Raw genomic sequence first — 25,169 nt, 5'->3', positions numbered from 1 at the left:
TCTACGTGCTGAGAAATTGGATTGCCTGGTGCTTCGTTTGAGCACAAAGGGACTGATAATCAACTTAGCGCGGGTGAAACTGTGTCTGCAATGGTTTTTTAATCAAGTAACCCCCCCCCAGAGTGGGAAACCAGCACTTCCTCTCCATTACAAGGTGATATCACAAGACAACTCTCACCAACTTCTACAGAGCGCTGTAGAAAGCATTTCATCAGGGTGCATCACAGCTTGGTTTGGGAACGCCTCCATCCAAGACAGCAAGAAATTGCAGAGAATTGTGGATGCAGCCCAGACCATCACACAAACCAACCTCCCTTCCATTGACTCAATTTATACCTCACGCTGCCTCAGCAAGGCCACCAGCATAATCAAGGACGCGTCTCGCCCCGGTCACTCCGTCTTCTCCCCTCTCCCATTAAGCAAGAGGTATAGAAGTGTGAAAATGCACACCTCCAGATTTAGAGACAATTTCTTACCAGCTGTTATCAGGCATCTGAACCACCCTATCAACAACTAGAAATCAGTCCCGGGCTACTACCTACCTTATTGGAGACCCTCGGACTATCTTTGATTGAACTTTACTGGCTTTATCTTGCACTAAACGTAATTCACATCATTATCATGTACAGTTACACACTGTGGATGGCTTGATTGTAATCATGTATTGTCTTTCCACTGACTGTTTAGCACCTAACAAAAGCTTTTCACTGTACCTCACTACATGTGACAATAAACTAACCTAAACTAAACTTGAACTAAGATCATGTCACCCTCTGACAGGCTCCATTTCCCCTCTAATTTGGCTCTGAGAGAGGACATTATCATGTTAAAACGCTCCAGTGCCATGTCACAAAGATGTTCAATGCAGTGGGACCATTAGCAAAATGGTTGCTGTCCAAAATGGAGCTCAGTGGCCTAACCTGTATCCACCGAGTACCTGTGTAAGATGGAACTGCAGATGCTGGTTTAAACCGAAGATAGACGCAAAACACTGGAGTAACTCAGCGGGACAGGCAGCATCTCTAGAGAGAATGGGTGACGTTTCGGGTCGAGAGCCTTCTTCAGACCTACCAGGCTTTGGCACGTCTCTCCTCTCTCCCAGCTTTCTCCTCCTTGCTACAGTTTGTCTGAAGAAGGGTCCCGCATCAAAATGTCGCCTGTCCATGTCCACCAGGGATGCTGCCTGACCCGCTGAGTTACTCCAGCACTGTGTGTCTTTACCGTAACCATTGGCCAAGGTACATGGGCGTGAAAGGTTTAGAGGAATTTGGGTCAAACGCAGACAAATGGGACCAGCATAGATGGACATCTTCGTTTGCATGGGCGAGTTGGGCTGGAAGGTCTGTTTCTGGGCTGTATGATTATGACTCAAATCAGATCCCACACTTTGTTTCAGACAAAGATAGACATAAAGTGCTGGAGTAACTCAGAGGGTCAGGCAGCATCTCTGGAGAACATGGACACAGAGTGCTGGAGTAACTCAGCGGGTCAGGCAGCATCCCTGGAGAACATGGACACGGAGTGCTGGAGTAACTCAGCGGGTCAGGCAGCATCTCTGGAGAACATGGACACGGAGTGCTGGAGTAGCTCAGCGGGTCAGGCAGCATCCCTGGAGAAAAAGGATGGGTGACGTTTTGGGTTGAAACCCTTCTTCAGACTGTTTCAGGCAACGTACTTTAACCAAATAGTTCAGCTAAGCCACGCAATAACTAGTTAACTGGGCAGCACGGTGGCGCAGCAGTAGAGCTACTGCCTTGCAGCGGCAGAGACCCGGGTTTGATCCTGACTACGGGTGCTTGCCAGTACGGAGTTTGTACGTTCTCCCCGTGACCTGCGAGGGTTTTCTCCGAGATCTTCGGTTTCCCCCCACACTGCAAAGATGTGTAGATGTGTATTTATTCACAAAATGCTGGAGTAACTCATCAGGTCGGGCAGCATCTCAGGAGCGAAGGAACGGGCGACGTTTCGGGTCGAGACCCTTCAGACTGATGTCAGGGGGACGGGACAAAGGAAGGATATAGGTGGAGACAGGAAGGCAGTGGGAGATCTGGGAAGGGGGAGGGGAAGAGAGGGACAGGGGAACTATCTAAAGTTGGAGAAGTCGATGTTCATACCACTGGACTGCAAGCTGCCCAGGCGAAATATGGGGTGCTGTTCCTCCAATTTCCGGTGGGCCTCACTATGGCACTGGGCCACAAGGCAGCATCCCTGGCTTAATTGGCTTGGTATAAATGTAAATTATCCCTGGTGTGAGTAGGATAGTGTTAATGTGTCGGCACGGACTCGGTGGACCGAAGGGCCTGTTTACCGCGCTGTGTCTCTAAACTAAACTAAACTAAACTGTGAAGGTAATGGAAGGTGCAATCAAACCACTGATACCAGTAGGAACTCCCCTCCACGCTGTGCCCGTTGAATGAGTAGGTGGCCGCACACTGTGTTGGGTTTAGAAGTCACAAGGTATGGCTGTGTCATGCTCTATTTGAACAGCAGCTGAGTTGCTGCACAGCAGGCTGGTACTCTCTGTCTCTTCCGCGCGGGCCTGAGTAGAATTAATTTTCCAACCCGTTTTTAAAAATCATCCTGTGATCCTTCCGGGGCTCACAACTCCCCCTTTGGAAACCACGGCCTTCGAACACAAGCTAAAGCTTCGAACACAAGCTAAAGGTGGTCCCTCTACCACCCTCCCTCTGAATAAAGACTTTAACAAGCTAGAGTAACGCAGGGTTAGAATAACCTCTTATAGTCCTTGCCCCACGCAGATTGTACCCAACTTTTAATTAGCACTGTTGTCATTTCGCCGAGGCTGCAGTGAATATTAGAAAAATAATTATAGACAGTGGGAGGTGTAATGTTTCTCCCTTGTGGCCCTTAATGTTGTCTCAAAGACTGTAAATGAAACCATCCGTAATCCAATAAATCATTTCCTTCGCAACCCCAGAAGGATGATTGGCTCTGAAGGACGCTTTAATTATTTCTTGAGGTGATACGATGTGCTTCTGCAAACACAGGTCGCCACCACAGGCAAACCCGTGGCAGCAGCAGCATTGCAGAAGCAAGCATCTCGCATCCTGTGCAATGCCAGCCACTGACGGGTTCTATACAATGTGGCTGAAGATACTGCTGAAGGAATGTTTTTGGTCGAGATGCTTCTTCAGTCATCAGACATCACGACCCGAAACGCCACCTATTCCTTCTCTCCAGAGATGCTGCCTGAACCCCTGAGTTACTCCACATTTTGTATCTACCTTTGGTGTAAACCAGCATCTGCAGTTCCTTCCGACATATGAAGATCCTGCTGGTCAGGTTTCCATTAGGCAGCCAAAGGTGGTTATCCACTGGAACCTACAGTAAAAAGCTGATGACCCTCATGCTTGGGACTTTGGTGGTGTTGCACCGGTGGATTTTCCAGAATTATTGATGCACTTTTTAATTCACTTCTTCAGACTCCGTCACCTATTCCTTTTCACCAGAGATGCTGCCTGACCCGCTGAGTTACCACAGCACTTTGTGTCCTTTTGTGTAGCATCTGTAGTTCCCTGTTTCTACATTCAAAGGGAGTGCAGCAATATGGGCCAGTTTAAAGCGAGTGTAGAAATAGGGCTGTTCTGAATTAAAAGAGAGCAGGAGAATGCTCCAGAGTGTGGGAAGAGAGCCTGGAAACACCAGGGTGTGTGAGAAGCGGGGACTGGTTCCAGGGCCCTGGAGGCTGGGAAGTGATCATGGGTGATAGTGGAATTTTACTGTTGTAAACATGTTTGTGACATGCTGACTTTTTACATAATTCCAGCTCATTCAGGGTTTCAGTGTTGTCTTTGAAACTCAGTGGCAGCTCCACTTCCAGCTCAACCACCCCAATCTCAAGGCAACTTGTCAATCCCCATCCTATTAGAAAAATCTGACTCACCTCCTCCCTGTGACACCAGAAGAATGACTCATCTCCTCTCTCGGTGAGTGGGAAGGGTATCCGGGAACTGGGGCCCCGTGAGTGGGAAGACAGCACTGGATGCAAGGCATCTGTGAGTGGGGAGGGAAAGCAGTGGGAACACCAGGGTCCACGTTCTTCAGAGATGCTGCCTGACCTGCTGAGTTACTCCAGCACTTTATCTCCTTTTGTGTATTAACCAGCATCTGCAGTTCCTTGTTTCTACTTTTGTACAGATTAAGATACCATTTGGCTTCCTTATTTTTTGCTTTCACCGGTGCGTTCACTATTTGCACTTCACCTGCATACATACCCAGATCTCTCTGAATCAATAAACAAGCTGCTGAAGGAACTCAGCAGGTCAGGCAGCATCTGTGGAGGCAAAGGATGGTTGAAATCTCAGGTGGAGATTGTAAAGGTGGCTCCAGACAGAGTGAAGGACTGTATTACCCAGCATCTGCCTTCATCAGAACCTTGTTGGGTAGAGTCATAGTGAATGTAAACAGGCCCTTCGGCCCTACTTGCCAACGCCAACCAACACGCCCTATCCACACTAGTCCCACCTGCGGGCATTTGGCCCATCCCCGGTATCCCCAGAAATTGTCCCTTGTATTTCCAACCTTTGCAGCTGCTGGGTTTCAGGGAAGAAGGCAAGAGGGAAAGTCTCTGCAGGCTCCAGGCAGTGTTCCAATATCTTCGATCCAGGCAGAGCTGTTCCGAGGAGGGTGTTAAATGAGTGTGATCTCACTTATAATTTACTCCTCAAGTCAAAGGGGTTGATAAAAAAGCAAACAGCAGATGTCACAGTCGTATATAATAAAAAATAAAGACTTTCACTTTTAAAACAAAATCCCTTTACATCCCTTTTGGATGATTCCAAGTGTTTTACAGCCGACAGAATAATTTTGCAGTGCAGCCTCTGCAGAGAATACTAAGCCAGTGCGCTTACAGAACTCCTTCTGAAGCAAGGCTGACGCTAACAATGAAGAGCCTGGTTCATCGATGCAACAAGGAGGCGAGGGGGCTTCCCAAGTATCTGAACCAACGCTCTCACCTTGTGACAGCAGTGTCTTGCATTTACAAGGTACCTTCATTATGACAATGAAAAAGACACAAAGTGCTGGGGCCGCAGCGGGTCAGGCAGCATCTCCGCAAGGGTCGGGACCTTTCTTCAGACTGATTGCAAGAGGAGGAAGAAAGCTGGAAGAAACATAGAAAATAGGTGCAGGAGGAGGCCATTTGGCCCTTCAAGCCAGCACCGCCATTCATTGTGATCATGGCTGATCATCCACAATCAATAACTCGTGCCTGCCTTCTCCACATATCCCTTGATTCTGCTAGAGAGGTGGGGGGGGGGGGGGGGGGGCAGGACAAAGCCAGGCAAGTGATAGGTGGATGCAGCTGAGAGGAGCATTGTGTCCCTTCGGGGGATCGTTGGTTGGGTGGTCACTGAGGAAGGCTTTAAGTGTACCTTAAAGGGGGGAAAGCGAGGCAGTGAACTTGACAGAGGGAATTCCTGCTTAGAACCCTGGCAGCTAGAGGCAAGATCATCACTGTTATAAATCAGAAATGCCAGGTATCTTACCCCTACCTCCTTCCCCGTGGAAATCCGCACATTCCTAGTAAAAGTTTCGTTTAGTTTAGTTTTAGTTTGGAGTACAACGCGGAAATAGGCCCTTCGGTCCGCCAAGTTCACGCCGACCATTGATCCCCGCAGACTAACACTATCCTTTGTCTCGCCCCCCTGAAGGGTCTCGACCCAAAACGACGCCCATTCCTTCTCTCCCGAGATGCTGCCTGACCCGCTGAGTTACTCCAGCATTTTGTGAATAAACACTATCCTACACATACCAGGGACAATTTATAATTTTACTGAAGCCAATTAGCTGCACGTCTTTTAGTGTGGGAGGAAACCGGAGCACCCGGGGAAAACCCACGCAGGTCACGGGGAAAACATACAAACTCCGTACAGACAGTACCCGCAGTCAGACTCACAACTTCTGAATTTTGACCCACTTATTCCCTTGATATATACTGTAATTTCACTTCAAACAAGTTATTTTCTCCAATAGATTCCCCTAAACTTGCTACATTATGTATGCTTTTACTCCTGTTGCTTCTCTGCTAAGTGGAATTTCCAAGAATAACTCCACAAATTTCCCTACTAATCCCTTGCTTTCCAAAAATCCACATTTCCTTCTATAGCACTTTTTATCAACCGACTGAAATACTCTGTGCCAGAGTGTCTTTTAATTAGGTTTTATACTCTGACCATCGCTTAAAGTTCAATCTTACTTCAGCAGTTCAGTGGTTTTTGTGTCTAAATTGATTTATTCCTCCTTACTAATCAGGCAAAGGCTAAATGTTGTTATCACTACAATATAAAGAGAAATCAATAGCAGTGTAACATTATTAGATTACAGGGTAATCTGATTTAATCTTTATTTACGGAAATATTGTGGGTCGCCAACCATCCAGGATTGTCCCGCACTGTCCAAGAATCAAAGAAACACAGCCTGGAGAGGTTGATTAAACCAAGAATTAAATTATCATGTCATAAAAAATGTGTTATAGTCATCGACGATTGAAACAGGAGAATTTGGCCCACCAAGTCCGTGCCGATATTAGGCACCCATTTACAGTTCATAAGTTATAGGAGCAGAATTACACCATGTGGTCCATCAAGTCTACTCCACCATTCAACCATGGCTGATCCATCTTTCCCTCTCAACCCCACTCCCCTGCCTTCTCCCCATAACCTGTACTAATCAAGGATCTATCAATCTCCACCTTAACAATATCAGTTGATGCCTACACAGCCTTCTGTGGCAATGAATTCCACAGATTCACCACCCTCTGACTAAAGAAATACTTCCTCGTCTCCTTTTCAAAGGTACGTCCTTTTATTCAGAGGCTAAGGCCTCTGATCTTAGACTCTCCCACTTGTGGAAACATCCTCTCCGCATCCAGTCTATCCAAGCCTTTCACTATTCAGTAAGTTTCAATGAGGCCCCCCCTTATCCTTCTAAACTTCATTCCTGTAGATTGTGCATGCTAGTTCACCTTCACTATATATATATATAGCATCACGTTCACTATGCATGCTGCAGCTTCCACACACGATCCAGTTCGGATCTTCACTCCCACCTTGACTATATACGCTGCCGGTCGCTGCCTTCCAGGCAGACCGCGACCAGACTGTGAAGACGATAGCACTTATTGTCACCTCCGCTTAAGTACAAATAAAACTATGAGTTGCAACTCTTGGGTATTGGCATGAATACACAACATGGTGTCAGAAGTTTCTCGACCCACTACTTCAGTCTTGTTTTTTTTGCTTAGTTTGTTTTGATTTACTGTCTCACTATGGCTGGAGCATTTCGCAAGCCTGACCCACTCGTATTCGATGGCGACCTCGCTGAACGCTGGCGCATCTTCGAGGAGGATTTCAGGATCTATATTCAGGCAGCACATCATGCTGCACCTCCAGCTACTCGTGCTGCTATTCTCCTCAACCTGGCGGGCAGGTACTACGATGTCAAGCTGGCGGGCAGGTACCTGGTACTACGATGTCAAGCTGCCTGCCACGCTGTCCTGCGATGCCTCGCAGTATGGACTGGTGCCGTCTGCCTTCAAAACAGCGGTGACGGCCACAGACCTGTTGCCTACGCCTCTCGTACTATGACAGACACCAAACAACGATATGCGCAAATCGAAAAAGAACTGTTAGCGGTCGTCTTCGCAACCAGAAGCAAGGTGAGCCTGTTGAAGCTTACATTAGCTCCCTGAGATATATTGCCAGCCGGTGCGCGTTCGACAATTTGTGTGACAGTCTCGTTCGGGACAGACTGGTCTGTGGCATCCTTGATGACAAGGTGCGTGATGAACTACTACGTGATGCTGACCTCACCCTAGAGGTGGCTGAGTATCGTTGTCGAGTTGCTGAGCTAACTGCCTCACACACTAAATCCTTGGGGCCGGGACCCCACTCTGCGTTTGATGTGAATGTTGCCGTGCTCAACGCCCACTTTCTGAAGTGCCCGGCAGATCCTGTGCCGGTCACATCAACAACTGTAGTAACTGTGGGGGCTCACACGCTGGGATTCGGGAGCAGAGCCCTGCATTTGGGAAAGTCTGTCATTACTGCAAACGCAGAAACCATTTTGTCCGCTGCTGTCGTTCGCGTGGGAACAGAGTCGGGACAAAACAGTCGGATCATCTGCTACAGCCAGAGCCGTCCCACGCAGCACCTGCACCACTCCCTGTGTTTAATGAGCATGACCTAGCTGCTATCGACGGACTGAATATCAATATACATTCCTTATCAGACCCATCTGCAAAACATCTCGATCCCATGGTCACCCTCCTCATTAACGGAGTGCCTGTTACTGCAAAGCTCGACACAGGGGCTCGCTGCAACGTTATCACCTTATCAGAGCTCCACAGGATTCGTAATGCCAAGGACATCAAGCCAACCATGGCCTCACAGCTTCCCTTTGGAGGGGGCTCAATCAAGCCCGTCGGAACTGTTGAGCTGCAGTGCCAGCTAGCGTCCCGGGTTCACAAACTGTCTTTTTTGGTTGTCTGGGAAAACACTCCTTCCCTGCTAGGCATTGCTGCCTGCATCGACTTAGGCTTGGTTGCCTTCGACTCGGTGGTCCATCAACTGGCTTCCGCACACGCCCCCGCCCAGCGATTCCTCTCGCAGTACGGTGAGCTCTTTAACGACAAGCTCGGCAAGCTTCCGGTCACGTACAAGATCACGATCAACCCAGAGGTCTTACCGGTCGTCCGTCCCGCCCACCGGATTCCCCATGCTATGTGGGACCGCGTGCTGAGTGAACTCAACAGGATGGTGGATCTGGGAGTGATTGCCCCTGTCACGGACCCGTCAGACTGGGTCTCTACCATGGTGGTTGCCTCTAAAAAAAACACGGAGGAGATATGGATTTGCATTAATCCCAGGGATTTAAACACCGCCATTAAACGGCCACACTATCCCATGCGCACGGTGGAAGATGTCGCAGCGCAACTGGGCAAGGCGACAGTTTTCTCCGTCCTCAACGCAAAAAGCTCCTTCTGGCAGATTCCGCTAGATGACAACTCCTCCAACCTGACCACTTTTGGTACACCGTTTGGACGTTTCAAATTTTTACGTATGCCCTTCGGCATAAACTCAGCTAGCGAGGTGTTTCAACGCACCGTGGAACAGCTATTTGCCGGATACCCCTGCTCGATTGTGGTTGACGACATCCTCGTCGCCGGTCAGAATGTCGAGGACCACGACGCGAATCTGAAGAAAGTCCTCGACCGCGCCAAAGAGGTCAATCTCAAGCTCAACCCACTTAAGTGTAAATTCCGGGTGAGCGAAGTCAACTACGTGGGCCACATATTCACGAGCGCCGGTCTCAAACCCGATCCATCTAAAAAGATCGCGATCAACGAACTGCCAGCGCCCTCCGATGTGACCGGTCTGCAGCGCTTTCTCGGGATGGTCAACTACCTGGGAAAATTCATCCCGAAGTTTAGTGAAATATCTGCCCCTTTACGCCTACTAACTCACAAAGACACTGTTTGGGGCTGGCATGAACAGCAACAGAGAGCGTTCGACACTCTGAAACAACAGATGTCTTGTGCCCCCACTCTCGCGTACTACGATGTCAAGCTGCCTGTCACGCTGTCCTGCGATGCCTCGCAGTATGGACTGGGTGCCGTCTGCCTTCAAAACAGCGGTGACGGCCACAGACCTGTTGCCTACGCCTCTCGTACCATGACAGACACCGAACAACGATATGCGCAAATCGAAAAAGAACTGCTAGCGGTCGTCTTCGCTTGCAGAAAATTCAATGATTTTATCTTCGGCAAGAAGGTCACGATGGAAACAGACCACCAGCCACTCATTAGCATTGTAAGCAAGCCAATACACGCCGCCTCTGCGCGGCTCCAGCGGATGATGCTGCAGCTTCAGAGGTACGACATCTCTCTAGTCTACAAGCGGGGGCAAGGACATGCACCTGGCGGACACCCTTTCTCGAGCTCCGCGGGCAACCTGCGGCTCTCCTTCGTCAGGAGACGAGTTTGCCGTCATGATGGTCTCCTACGTCCCCTCGTCCTGCCTGGAGGACCTGGCAGCCCAGACTGCCGCCGACGACACCCTCCTAGCACTATCCTCTGTCATAAGACATGGGTGGCCGGTCAAGCAGAACAGACTGCCGGCTGCCTTACAGCCCTTCTTCTCTGTCCGTGACGAGCTCGTCCTGCAGGGTGGTATTGTCGTAAAGGGCCACAAACCTGTGATTCCTGCCTCCTTACATGGCAAGTACTTCGACAGCATCCATGGGGGACACCCAGGCACAGAAGCAACGATCTCGAGAGCTAAGAGCTTGTTCTTCTGGCCTGGAATGTCTGACTATATTCGTCAAAAAGTAGAGTCCTGTGCGGTGTGCAACAGCCTGGCGCCGCACCAGCAGAAACAGCCGCTCCTTCCACACCCGGTTCCTGACCTCCCATGGTCCATCGTGGCAACTGACATTTTTGAGTGGAATGGGAAGCGGTACTTAGTCATAGTCGACTCGTACTCCGGGTGGTTCGAGATCGATCTGCTCCCGAGCCTCAACTCCGCGGCAGTGATCCAGAAGCTTGCACGCCATTTCTCCGTCCACGGGGCTCCTCATCGCCTACTCTCCGACAACGGCAGCCAATTCTTCAGCCTCCAATTCAAAGAATTTGCTGCACGCTGGGACTTTTGCCACATCACTAGTAGCCCCGAGTACCCTCAGTCTAACGGGCTAGCGGAGCGTGCCGTCCGGAGTGCCAAGCAGGTAATGGAACGTTCCCGCAGAGCGGGATCAGACGTTTTCCTCGACTTACTAAACCTGCGGAACATCTCCCGCGATCCGATCCTTGGTTCACCCGCGCAACGCTTAATGTCCAGGCAGACAAGAACCACTTTACCCATTGCTAAACATACACTGGAGCCACAAGTTCGCTTTCCATCTGATGTTCAGTCCCAGCTGCAACGGAAATGTGACATCAAAAAACGCTGGTACGACAAGACGAGCAGGCCTTTGCCACCACTGGCTAACGGTCAGGTGGTCCGCCTACGAACCGAAAAGGGTCAAGACCGCCTGGGGGTGATATCTCGGCCAGCGCTCGAGCCTCGTTCGTATTTAGTCGAAGCCGACGGCGGAATTGACAGGCGCAACCGACAGCACATCCTGCCAGTGTGCGAACCGGCACCACATCTGTTCCTCCCCGACCACTCAAGTTCAACCCACCCGCACCCCTCTGGGGACACCGGCCTGCCTATGCCTCCGCTGCCCGGTCTGTCAGCCCTTCCGGCCTCGCCTGTGGCCTCGCCACCTCACCTCCCGCCATTGTCTCCCATCCTATCGCCAGCAATGTCACCGCACTCTCTGGGGCCTGTTCCATCGGTCTCGTCTCCAGCGGGACTGTACCATACACGTGCAGGTCGTGCCTGCCGGCCGACCGTGAAGTACCAGGCCTAACACTTGAACTTTGAGTGACATTCAACGGGCTACGTTCGGACTGCCTTTGTCAATATCAGTTTACCTGTACTTATGTTAGTCGCAAATGAGCGGTGATATATATTATAAGAGCCACGGCGACTACTGTATCTTTATTTTATTATGTATTCTTTCCTTGAGAGGAAGGATGTAGATTGTGCATGCTCGTTCACCTTCACTATATATATATAGCATCACATTCACTATGCATGCTGCAGCTTCCACACACGATCCAGTTCGGATCTTCACTCCCACCTTGACTATGTACGCTGCCGGTCGCTGCCTTCCAGGCAGACCGCGACCAGACTGTGAAGACGATAGCACTTATTGTCACCTCCGCTTAAGTACAAATAAAACTATGAGTTGCAACACTTGTTTGCGTGCTATCAAATCAAATTAGATACAGAATAACTATACAGAAGTACAATCAGGCTAAACTCAGGTACAATGGGTAGAGCAAACAATGGGTGCAGAGTTCTCCCCTCACCTACACACCAGGGACAATTTACAGAGGCCAACCAACCTATCAACCCCCATGTCCTCAGGAATTGGCAGGAAACTAGAGCACTTGGAAGATGCAAAATGCTGGAGTAACTCTGTGGGTCAGGCAGCATCCCTGGAGAACATGGAGAGGTGATGTTTTGGGTCAGGGCCCTTTTCTGAATTTTGTGTCTTTTCTTGGTAAACTAGCAGTTCCTTGTTTCTATTAGTCACAGAGAGAACTCCACACAGACAGCACTCAGTGGCAGGGTCGAATCCGGTCACTTGCAGCTCTACCAACTGTGCCACTGCGCCACCCCATTACTTTAATTGATTAGATCAAGGAATACTGGACTCAGGAGAAATGAAGGTGCTGGACTATTTGAGGCGGCTGGAACAGCCGGCCTTATAGGCCAAGCTCCAGGGATGTCCCCAGCCTGGACCGAAACAGGTTTCACCACGAGCTTTAAGCTTTGGTTTAACGTAAAAATGAGACAAAGTAACTGGTTGAATTAATTGAATCGAGGAAGGATTTAAGAAGGGATAAAGTATTCTGATGTGGCATTCATTTTACTACTTTGGGCTTAATAGCTCTCCTTACTTCTTTCAAAGCAACTTATATTCTGCAGAATTATTGTGGTGATGACCCAAGGCTCCATTGTTAGTTCCTGCCCTCGACATTACTCCATGGCTCCGTTGTTACTCTGGCTCATCATTACTCTGTGGCTCCATCATTACTCCGTGGCTCACCGTTACTCTGTGGCTCATCATTACTCTGCGGCTCCATCATTACTCCGTGGCTCACCATTACTCTGCGGCTCATCGTTACTCTGTGGCTCACCGTTACTCTGCACCACATCGTTACTCTGTGGCTCATCATTACTTTGTGGCTCCATCATTACTCCGTGGCTCACTGTTACTCTACGGCTCATCGTTACTCTGTGGCTCACCGTTACTCTGTGGCTCATCGTTACTCTGTGGCTCATCATTACTCTGTGGCTCACCATTACTCCGTGGCTCACCGTTACTCTGTGGCTCATCGTTACTCTGTGGCTCCATTGTTACTCAGTAGCTCATGCTTACACTGTGGCTCCGTTTCTAAGGCCTGGCTTCATTGTTGCCCCTGGTTCTATTATTAATCTGTGACTCCGTTGTTACTCCCTGGCTCTGTTGTTTTACTCCTTGGCTCCCTTTCAAATCCCTAGTTCTGTTCGGGCTCTTATGTCCCTTCAATGTAATTCAGATAAGAACATCTTTCCTTTTCTAAAGATTATCCTCAATATATGAAGCAGAAGTGGTATTCCGCCATTATCTGCACAAACTATTTGTTAACTTTCAGTGATTTACCTGTATCGTGGATACCCATGCCCCAGTAAGCAGCATCACCCTTCAATCTCATACCATTTAAAATAGTACTCCCACTTTCCATGTTATCACAATGGGCAGCACAGTGGGGCAGCTGTGGAAGAAAATATTAAAATCCTTTCTTACTTCATTTTGATTGGAATTGAACAAGGTAACGAAAGGGTGTGCGGAGGTGGCAATTGGCATCTCTCGTTAACCAGGTGCAGAAGAGGTTCGTGGGAATCAGCAAAGTAAGATTAGACGTATTACCTCTTGTCTAGGAACGTGTTGAAGGGTGGATGGTAAATGTAAACATGAAAGAGTAGACGGAGATAAGGAAGCTTGTTTTCCTCTGTGGGAAGTTACAGTAGACCACTACCCTACCACTAGTAGCATAGAAATGTTACTGTAAATGGGGGGCTTATGATTGGCTCGCAGAAGGGATGGTGGCACAGTCCGCTTAAAAGGTGAGATAGAATAATGTCAAGATGCCCTTGTATTATGTTTGACTTGTATTAACCATCTGTTGTTGAATAAGATTAACATGAACAAAAAGTATGTTATGACTAATGAAATAATTGGTACCCATGTAGTAGATAGTAATAACAGGACGAAGTATATTTTCGTATAGTTGTATCGAAAAGAAAAAAAAATGTTTGTTTACTGCACAGTATAACTGCCGACTAATTCTGCTGTGAGGAAAGAGAACTGGTGAGCAGTTAACTGCTGCCATCTCTCCACGATATCACGCAATAAAGTCTCTTCAAGCAAACCTGCGAAGTCTCCGCTTTACATTTTCCTTTCATTTCCCTCTAAATTAATCTCTTCCACAGCAGCCTTACAGCACCAGAGACCCAGGTTCGATCCTGACTATGGGTGCTGTTGGTATGGAGTTTGTTCGTGCTCCCTGTAACCATGTGGAATTTCTCTGAGTGCTCTGGTATCCTCCCACATTCCAAAGACGTACAGGTTTTTAGGTTAATTGGCTTCTGTAAAATTGTAAATTGTCTTGAGTGTGTAGGGATGATTGCTAGATGGCCCGGACTCAGTGGGCCAAAGGGTCTGTTTCCGCATTGCATCTCTAAAGTCTAAATATATAAAGGTGGATGTCCTCACATATTTCCACATGATTTTCCACCTGCCATGTCCTTTCCCACTCCTTTAGCCTCCCTGAAGTCTCTCTGCATTCCCCTCGCAGCCCACATTGCCACATCACTCTGTCTGAAGAAGGATCTCGACCCGAAAAGTCACCGATTCCTTCTTTCCAGAGATGCTGCCTGACCCACTGAGTTACTCCAGCTTTTTGTGTCTATCTTCGGTTTAAACCAGCATCTGCAGTTCCTTCCTACACATTGCCACCTTGTTTTATATCATCAGCACCTTGCTGTCTCTGCTAATCATAGCCTTCCGGCACTAAAGATTCATTCCTCTGGCTGCTTTATGGCCACAACCCAATCCTCACTCTATGTCAAAGTAATACCTCCAAAACCATATACCCTGATATTGTTCATTAATCTCGTAGTTGAAGACTTTCTTAAAGTTTGAATTCACATCACCTAGTTTGTTTTTATCTATTCTACTGGTTATAATCTCAAAACACCCATGCAGATCCCTCAAACTTGAAGACAGACACAAAATGTTGGAGTAACTCAATGGGTCAGGCAGCATCTCTGGAGAAAAGGAATAGGTGGTGTTTTGGGTCGAGACCATTCTTCAGATCCTTCTAGAGTCTGAAGAAGGGTCTCGACCCGAAAAGTCACCTATTCCTCTTCTATAAAGATGCTATCTGACCCGCTGAGTTACTCCAGTTTTTGTGTCCATCTCCGGTGTAAACCAGTATCTGCAGTTCCTTCCTACACATTTTGTCCCTCATACTTGATATCCCTTTCATTAATCCGTGCCGACTCTGCCCACTTGTATTATTATTTTGTAAGTGCCCTGCTGCCTCTTCCTTAATAATAGACTCCGGTACTTTCCCTGTCAGGCCAATTGATCTATCGTTCTCCATTTGCTCTCTGCCTTTACATCAATGGGAACTGTCCCAGAGTCTAGAACTATTTGTTAACCACACGGCTTGTTGGGGGAGTCCAGAACCAGGGGTCACAGCTTAAGGATAAGGGGGAAGTCTTTTAGGACCGAGATGAGAAAACATTTCTTCACACAGAGAGTGGTGAATCTGTGGAATTCTCTGCCACAGAAGGTAGTTGAGGCCAGTTCATTGGCTATATTTAAGAGGGAGTTAGATGTGGCCCTTTTTGCTAAAGGGATCAGAGGGTATGGAGAGAAGGCAGGTACAGGCTACTGAGCTGGATGATCAGCCATGATCATATTGAATGGCGGTGCAGGCTCGAAGGGCCGAATGGCCTACTCCTGCACCTATTTTCTATGTTTCTATGTTTCTATGTTTCTATGTTTCTATGTTGTAAAATGTTGGTGGCTCCTTGGGCTCCATCAGCCGCAAGCTTTCTAATTCCACATTTATCCAATTAACAGAATTGATTTTTTTCCCCGACGCTATTTTAATTAATTTTCTCTGGATCATTAGTGCAGGGCTATGGATTACAAGTACTTTGATATGCCAGTACACCACCGTAGCGATGGTGGAGAGGGACTTAGACCCTGTCTGGTCACGAGTGCAATGGTCAAGCCAATGCTGACTCAAGAACGTCTGCACCATGAACATTTCTTTCCGCCTGCCATACCTCATTTAAATTCACTCACTGTTTTGTGAGAAGCGAAATAATGGGAAGTAATACACAAGGGACATCAAGGATTAAATCTGGTGCACGTGCAATATCGATTGCTAATTTCTGGGTGTAAGTTACTTCGCTGCTGACGACTGTGAATGCAAGTGCTATTTTGACTGGATACAGTGTACGAAAAGCCATTAAGCCCAATGGGTCCATCCTAACCCTTTGAACACCAGCTATTGCAACATTTCTACTCCTTCCTCCCACCCATCTTCCTCTTCATAGTATTCTCCTCACTCATTCCACATGGCAGCAGGTCCCAAATGCACAACACTCCTTGGTTAAAAGAGTTTCCCCCAAAATCATCAAACCTATTGGAGACTGTCCTACATTAAGAGTCCATGCTTTCACTTTGTTCCAGTAGGCATATGGGATCCTCGCAATTGTATTCCTAATAATTCACTCCTTACCCCATTTCTTGCATAGCAGAGACTGTGGGATTGGAAATTAGACCAGAGTGCAAGAGAAAATGCTCCAAAGCAAGGACCAAAATAAAAACAACTCATTTACGCAAAACACAAAGTGCTGGAGGAACTCAGTGGATCCGGTAGCATTTACGGAGGGAATAGACAGGTGACATTTTGGTTCCACCAGCTCTTCGTAGTTATGTTTTTGGAGTTAACTCTCTTTTCAAATAGTAGGCATGTATCCTTTTAATTTTGCATTAAAATAAATAACATATCAACCTCAGCATTTTCAGCTTAAAGGGACGTGTTGCAAAATAGTGGCAGAGAGAAGCCACGCTCACGAAAAGATAGAATATTAAACAACAAGACTTGTGAGGTGTTGGTGCACGGCAAATTGAGAAGATTCTCAAACTGGCATAGGGAAATGGTGGCTTTATTAATAGACAAGCAGGGGACACAGGCATGGAAACCTTGTTACCTGCAGCCAAGGTTACAGTAAAAGTAACTCGTTTAATTTTCCACACAGTAGTATAAGAAAATAACTGCAGATGCTGGTACAAATCGATTTATTCACAAAATGCTGGAGTAACTCAGTAGGTCAGGCAGCATCTCGGGAGAGAAGGAATGGGTGACGTTTCGGGTCGAGACCCTTCTTCAGACTGAAGAAGGGTCTCGACCCGAAACGTCACCCATTCCTTCTCTCCCGAGATGCTGCCTGACCTACTGAGTTACTCCAGCATTTTGTGAATAAATCGATTTGTACCAGCATTTTGTGAATAAATCATTTTCCACACACTCGGTTAAAGAGCAGGTTAAGGGTTTGCAAGAAACTGCACAGCAAAGTAACTAGAATAGTGCCTGGTTGTGGGGACTGAGAGGGAGACCCAAGAGAATAATATTGTTCATTGAAGAGAAGATGAGAGATGGCAGCAGCAAGGTTAACAGAGCTGTTCAGAAGGATTTGATAGAATAAGCAAGGAGTAATTAGTCGCACAGGTAGGAGTACTGATAACCATATCTGCATGTAAGGTCACTGCCAAAGGGCCGAAGCTGAGTTCTGGAGGAATTTAATACTTTTTTATACAGCTGATTGTTATGACGTAGAATGTACGGAAGTCTAATGGGTGGTGGAAGCAGATTCAGTTGTAATTATTCAGAAAATAGGTCACGTACACTTGGGAGAGTAAAGATCGGATGCTGTAACGTAGAGTGAAGAGAGAACTGTTTCAGAGGGCCAGCACGTGACAGCAAGTTGAACGGCCTTTTCGACACTATTATGTATGTCAAGGATGCAGCTTCAGCCCCCCCTCCCAAACAAGAGAGTCAATAATTACACCCAAGCGCTATTGATTTTCGCAGCAGAATCATTCATCATTCCTCGGACACGGGGGTGTGGAGGTTGATCACAGGAAGTGAAGGAAATAAATGCAGATGACCCCACAAATGGATTTCAATATGAGACAAGGACTACCAGCAACAACAAAAAAATAATCAACACCAGGACCTTGCCCTCGTGTCCACAGGAAGAGTAGATTATGTCTGTACATTCCCAAACAGCCCTGGTTCAGACATTGCTCTTATTCCATGAGCTGCTTCCTGTCAACAGATATGGGGCAGCAGAGTGGCACGGATGATAGAGCCACTGCCTCACAGCTCCAGCAACCCCGGTTCAATCCTCACCCCCAGCTGCTGTCTTTGTGGTGTTTGCTCGCTCTGCCTGTGACCGCGTGGGATTCCTCCGGATGCTCCGGTTTCATCCCACGTGCTAAAGACCTGTGATGGCTGGTTAGTCGTCCCCATAAATTGCCTCTGGTGTGGAAGGGTGGTAGAAACTGGAGGATTAGGGGAGTGAATGGAAGTTTTACTTTAGCTTAGTTGAGAGATTCAGTATGAAAACAGGCACTTCAGCCCCCCGAGGGAGAGCGTGCAAACTCCGTACCAACAGCACCTGCAGTCAGGATTGAACCCGGGTCTCTGGCGCCGTAAGGCAACAGCGCTGACACTGCGCCACCGTGCCACATTTAATCCCCACTGTTTTCACAAGGAGGGAGATGCACACCAGCACAGCTGGTAGAGCTGCCGCATCACAGCACCAGAGACCCGGGTTTGATCCTGACCTCAGGTGCTGACTGCGTGGAGTTTGCTGATTTTCCTTGTACCATGTGGGCTTCCTCCATGTGCTCCGGCTCCCTCCCACATCCCAAAGATATGCAGGTTTGTAGGTTAATTGGCCTCTGTATACTGCCCCTGGTGGGTAGGGAGTGGATGAGAAAGTGGGATAACATAGAACTAGTGTGAACGGGTGATCGAAGGTCGGCATGGACAGTGGGCCTGTTTCCATCTTCACAAGTGCATAAATTATAGGAGCAGAATTAGACCATTCGGCCCATCGAGTCTACTCCGCCATTCAATCATGTCTGATCTGTCTTTCCCTCTCAACCCCATTCACCTGCCTTCTCCCCATAACCCCTGACACCCGTACTCATCAACAATCTGTCAATATCCACCATTTAAAAAAATCCATTGACTTGGCCTCCACAGCCGTCTGTGGCAATGAATTCCACAGATTCACCACTGTTGTATCGCTACACTACAGCGAGGCAGCTTCGGGTATCCGCAGAGGTGAGAATGTGAGATGTTTAAAGGCCGGGGAACTTACTGGCACCAGGAACTTCTTCACCTCCTCTAGTGCGTGGCTCATTCGTGAGTAGGCCTCTCCCGCTGGGACAAAGACCTCGATCATCACGTGTAGATCATCACCCAAGTGTGCATACTTGGCCTCTCCACTTTTCCTCAGTTCTTCTTCCTGCTCAAAGAACAAAAATTAAGGGAGGTTTTTAAAAGGAAAAGGAAACACTCGTGTTCACCCCGAAGAAAGACACAAAATGCTGGATTAACTCAGCGGGACAGGCGGCATCTCTGGAGAAAATGAACAGGTGACCTTTCGGGTCGAGACCCTTCTTAAGACTGAGAGTCGGGTGGGAAAGGGAAATGAGAGATGTGGACGGTGATATAGAGAGATATAGAACAAATGAATGAAAGAAATGCAAAAAAAAAAACGATGGCCACGGAAACGGTCACTTGTTGGCTGTGGGCACTATGCTTCAGCCATGCAGTCCAAGAACACTTCTCAGACCATCAGCTGTCACTTTTCTAGTGTGGGCAATGTGGTGATCAATTTCAATGGTTCAACGGTTCTTTATGGTCACCTATGCACAGCACAGTGAAATTATTTTGCACAACCCACAAATGAACAGTTGCCATATTATGGCACCGTTTACAAAGACTAATGCAAGACCAATGATAGATTGCACGGTAATCTGTTTCAGAGGCGTTTACTGTTGGCAGGTGAATGGGTTTTCCAATGGGACCTCAGGAGTCGGTTAATGGGTCACCCTTGCAGCCCTTTAGTCTGAAGATAGATCCTCCACCATTTTGCACTTGCATGCTGGAGCCCAGCATCATTGAGGTTGAGGGGGCTCATGGAGCTTTGTTCCCCCATTATAGACACAAACTGCTGGAGTAACTCAGCGGGCCAGGCAGCATCGCTGGAGAGAAGGAGTGGGTGACGTTTGGGGTCGAGACCCTTCTCGCCGCGTTCTCCCATTAGTTTAATTAGACTCATACAGCGTGGAAACGGACCCTTTGGCCCAACTCGCCCACGCCGACCAACATGCCCCTTTAATTCAGCAAGTGTAATACAAACAGCATTCCTCCATTCACGTTATATCCAATTCATCTTTTGGAAAAATGTTCTAGGAAAACTACTTGTAGCAGTTCTGATAATGTCATTACACTTTAAAATGATTGTTTACTATTGGATGAAGAGTTACAGAATAATGTACGTGAAATAGTCTGGGTTAGGAGTATAATATTTGATTTTTGAAATGTCATTATCAAGGATGAAATGGAAAAGATCTAGCCAAGATCAGCATGGTACTCATGAGGAGAAGTTTGATAAAATCAAGATACGTTTCTCTGAAGGTGTTAATGGGATGTCCCATCCTAATGAGAATGTAAAGCAGTTTAGTTCATGGTCACGCGCACCAAGGAACAGTGAAAAAATTTTTTGTGGCGTGTTATCCAGTCAGCGGGAAGACTGACAGGTGTAAAGTATTTCTCTGGAGGGCTTCCAAACATTGTAAGCTGAAACTATACGAATGAAAGCTAAACGTTGAAAGCTATGTGAAAAGATAACAGATTAGTGCAGTTATCCAAAGTCCTGGTGGGAGGTAGATTTTAAAGGGTGTTATAATGTGGAATTTAAGACGCCTGTGGAATTTGCTGATCGAATCCTTGAACTGACGAGGCAGAAGAAGTGGCCACTGATAATAAAGATCTGATTTGGTATATCAGACGACAATCAGGGACTTTGATGTTTTTGGCGCTCTTTATCACTATTTTCGCACTGAGTCCTTCTTTCTGAAGTGCTTTGTCACTTGCCCTGATTCCCATGTAAACAACAGTGCAATGGGAACTCGGCCTCAGATCGTCTCAGCGAGTGAACAGGGGAATGTGACAGCATTGCACCATGCCTGACCTTCCTCTGGGCTTTAACTGCCAGAATACTTAATACTAACGGTGAACGAAGAGGCAACTTGGAGCAGGAAAACAATTAGTAGGGCGGCACAGTGGCAGTAGGGGGCAAGGTGGCTCAGTAGTAGAGTTTCTGCTTACAGAGCCAGAGACTTGGGTTTGATCCTGACTACGGGTTCTGTCTGTACAGCGTTTGTACGTTCTACCTGTGACCGCATGGGTTTTATCCGGGTGCTCCGGTTTCTTCCCACACTCCAAAGACATACCTGTAATTAGGTTAATTGGCATCGGTAGAAATTGTAAATTGTCCCCAATGTGTAGGATAATGTTAGTGTAACAGGGTGATCACTGGTCGATGCGGACTCAGTAGGCCGAAGGGCCTGTTTTTGCCCTGCATGCCCAAAGTGTGAAGGCTAATCCCAGCCTCATTTTCTTAGTTAAATGTACATTGTTTCAGAGCTGTGAACTGTGTGTGTGCGCGTGCGTGTGTGTGCATGGGTGTGTGAGCGTGCATGTGTGTGAGTGTGTGTCAACATCATCAGGAATCTTGCAGGCAACAGCTGGGGATTCAATGCACACACCCTCCGTACCGCAAGCTTAGCCCTAGTCTACTCAACAGCCGAGTTTTGCTCAACAGCTTGGGCTAATAGCTGCCACACCAAACGGGTTGACACTGTCCTTAACTCTGCAATGCGGGTCATCACAGGGACGCTTGTAAACACCTTTGCAGTGGCTCCCTGTCCTCCCTGTCCTCTCTCACATCGCCACTCCCAGCATACGCAGAAGGGAGAGGATGTTGAAAGATTGGTGCACCATCGAGGCTAACCCTGACCTTCCCATCCAGGCTGACTTGAACAATCTGCCCAACATGCGCCTGATGTCCCGCAAACCCTTCTGGTCTTCAGCCAAATCCATGGAAGACTTTGACCCCAAGACTGAGTGGCGCAGAGCCTGGAAAGATGCCAACACCAACAACGGAGAGGTCATCACAGACCCCACAGTGAAACCACAGGGATTTGACCTCCATCACAAGCAATGGCTAACCCTGAACAGGATCCGCACCCTCCATGCAAGAACAACCCATCACCTGCACAAGTGGGGGGTGACAGACAGCCCTGCTTGCAACTGCAGATATCCAGACCAGACCATCCCACACATCGTGAATGACTGCTCTGAGGCTTTTCCCTGGTGGCATCAAGGCCATCCACCCAGCAACTGATGGTGCCCTGGCCTGGATGTCTACCCTTGACCTACAACTTTAGGCTGTGCACGCCATACGCAAGGAGGACACTCACACACACTCACACACACGTACGCGCACACACACACTCACTCACTCACTCACACACATACTCACTCACAAACACACACACACTCACTGACACACTCACTCCGACACTCACTCATACTCACACACGCACTCCCTCACTCACAAACACGCACGCACACACACACGCACACACACACAGACACACACACAAAGTGCTGGAGTAACTCATTGGGTCAGGCAGCATCTCTGAAGGACACAATTAGACGACATTTTGGGTTAAGACCTTTCTTCGGAAAGGAAGGATAGGCTGGGAGCGGGGGGGAGGGAAATAAAGTAGAGGAAGCTTGTTTGAAGCAGAACCCCAGCATGATGGGCGGCACAGTAGCGCAGCGGTAGAGTTGCTGCTTTACAGCGAATGCAGCGCCGGAGACTCAGGTGCGATCCTGACTACGGGTGCTGCACTGTAAGGAGTTTGTACGTTCTCCCCGTGACCTGCGTGGGTTTTCTCCGAGATCTTCGGTTTCCTCCCACACTCCAAAGACGTACAGGTATGTAGGTTAATTGGCTGGGTAAATGTAAAATTGTCCCTAGTGGGTGTAGGATAGTGTTAATGTACGGGGATCGCTGGGCGGCACGGACTTGGTGGGCCGAAAAGGCCTGTTTCCGGCTGTATATATATGATATGATATGATATGATATGATATGATATGATATGATATGATATGATATGATCTGTTTGGGCTGAGTATTTGCCTCTCTGCTGCAAATTTCTATTTTAAAGCAAGTGACATTTATGTTGCCCTTCCCAGCTAATCCTTGTTCAAAGCATATCTCCCTCCGAACTCTGCCTCATGCATTTAATCTCCAGGGGAAGGGATGGATGTTGTGATTCTGGAAGCCAAGTATCAAGGAGCCGTGTACAATCAGGCCAGTGCTACCTTCAGCACTGTAACATATTTATTTACATTGGACTGTCAACTGCCTTATATTCTTTTTGTTTGAATTTCCTTGAACCGATCGCATATTTTACAAGTTAGACATGTGTGCGCTTGACTGATCTGCTGTCAGGTCAGGATATTTTTATACTTTATTATTGTCACTTTGAGCCCAGCAGAGTTTAAATACCGTAATAGAAAAATAGATGAGCAACAGAATGAAAAATCTGCAGAATTGCCTGTCCTATCAATAATATTTTGTGGGCTGTCATCTTGCTGAGACCTTAGTGACTCTAACGAGAGCAAACGGATGACTTAAAAAGCCACTTCCTTGGATCTTCCCTGACGGCTTGGGTGGTAAGTGCCTTGGATGAAGTGGATCTGAGCCAAGTTGAACTTGGTTGTGAGCAGGATGAACAGCACAGGTACAGGGTGTTGGGATGGTCCCATTTGAGTTTGAGTTGAGTTTATTATCTGAGTTCAGTTTATTGTCATGTGTACCGAGGTGCAGTGAAAAGCTTTTGTGGTGCGCTAACCAGTCAGCGGAAAGACAATACATGATTACAAACGAGCCAGCCACAGTGGACCGATGCAGGATAAAGGGAATGATGTGAATAATGTTTAGTGCAAAATAAAGTCCAGTACCATCCAGTGGTGTCTGGTCCAGGCTAGGTTAATTGGCTTCTGTAAATTGCCCCAAGTGTGTAGCATGCAAAAGTGGGATAGCATAGACTTAGTGTACGGTTGGTCGATCGTTGGCATGCACTCAGTGGGCTGAAGGGCCTGTCCTCACGCTGTAAATCTAAACTAAAACTAAATTAGTGGCCATGATATACAGTCGCTGTTGTAACCAGGTTAAAATAAATTCTCATCCCGGAACATTCTTATCCAAGGGCCTTCGACTGAATGAGGGCAGCCTAGTCTTCATCTGCGTCGTTCACTTCGTTCAACTAGTGCGCCCGTTAGTAAAAATCTGGCCGAGATTCCTGCCAATTCTGAACTAATTGAACTCTCAGAACACCAAATGCACAGCAACCTATTACCACCTGGCAGGAGAAGCACATTCAAAATTAGCTTCAAATTAAAGCTTTCCCTTTCGACCGTGCACTTGGAAACACAAACACGGTGACCTATTCAGCAGGGATGTCAGTGAATCAATGGAAGACAAATAATGGCAAATCATGTTAGACAGCGCACTGTGCACAAAATAACAAGTTCAGGAGAAAAACAGAATTCCAAGGCAAATCCCCAAGCACTTGTGGTCCCCTCTGCTTCAGTTTACCATACAGCCAGATTGATGACAAAATGTTTTCACAGATCTGCTTCTGCCAATCCCAGTAAATCAAAATTGTGCCTGTCTCATTCCAAAACTTTGCAAGAATCTGGACTGTGATGCTGGAAGTCTGAAGGCTGGAGGACTATTAGATGCAACGGGAGAATCTTGAGCAGTGATTGCTGGGACCTTCTGGACATGGAGCACACGGGCACAGACGTAGGCCCAGAAGAGGGGCGGGCAGTCGACCAGGGTAGAACCCTCGACTGCCCGCCCGCCCGCCGCCCGGACCTGTGAATGGTCCATATTCATCCATTCCCTGCATATCCATGCGTCTATCTACGATACGATACGATAGAACTTTATTTATCCCAGGTGGGAAATAGATCTGCCAACCATCATAATACACAAGATAGATGAAACATGAAATTTAAAGTGACGAGTGGAAAGCATTGGGAATGTGCAAAGATTGTGTGTGGGGGGGGGGGGGGGGGAGAGTCAGTCTACCCCACAACAGAAGGGGGAGGAGTTGTCCAGTTAGATAGCCACACGGAAGAAGGATCTCCTGTGGCATTCTGTACTAAAAGCCTCTCAAATGCTATTTTCATATCTACCTCCATCACCACCCATGGCAATGGCCGCACATTCCAGGCACCCACCAGCCACTGTGTAAAATAATTGCCCTGCACATCTCCTTTAAATGTTTATTCACAAAATGCTGGAGTA

The 25,169-nt window shown here is 47.7% G+C and overlaps 1 protein-coding gene across 8 annotated transcripts in view; it reads right to left on the bottom strand.

The window, feature by feature from the left end:
* Positions 1-25,169, bottom strand: part of khdrbs2 (KH domain containing, RNA binding, signal transduction associated 2) — a 337,966-nt gene that overhangs the window by 146,421 nt on the left and 166,376 nt on the right. For 6 of the 8 annotated variants that reach the window (XR_013547249.1, XR_013547247.1, XR_013547248.1 and 3 more), the window contains exon 4: positions 19,089-19,238. Coding sequence is in view for 4 of the 8 variants with exons in the window: in XM_078399014.1 (XP_078255140.1) it covers positions 19,089-19,238 (150 nt within the window). In the remaining 4 variants the exon portion in view is untranslated. The remainder of the gene's footprint in view (positions 1-19,088; positions 19,239-25,169) is intronic. The other 2 variants (XM_078399015.1, XM_078399017.1) reach the window with 1 other exon arrangement.

Source organism: Rhinoraja longicauda, chromosome 5, assembly GCF_053455715.1.
Source record: "Rhinoraja longicauda isolate Sanriku21f chromosome 5, sRhiLon1.1, whole genome shotgun sequence".
Classification (NCBI taxonomy): Eukaryota; Metazoa; Chordata; class Chondrichthyes; order Rajiformes; family Arhynchobatidae; genus Rhinoraja; species Rhinoraja longicauda.
This window is presented reverse-complemented; position numbering and strand designations above follow the sequence as displayed.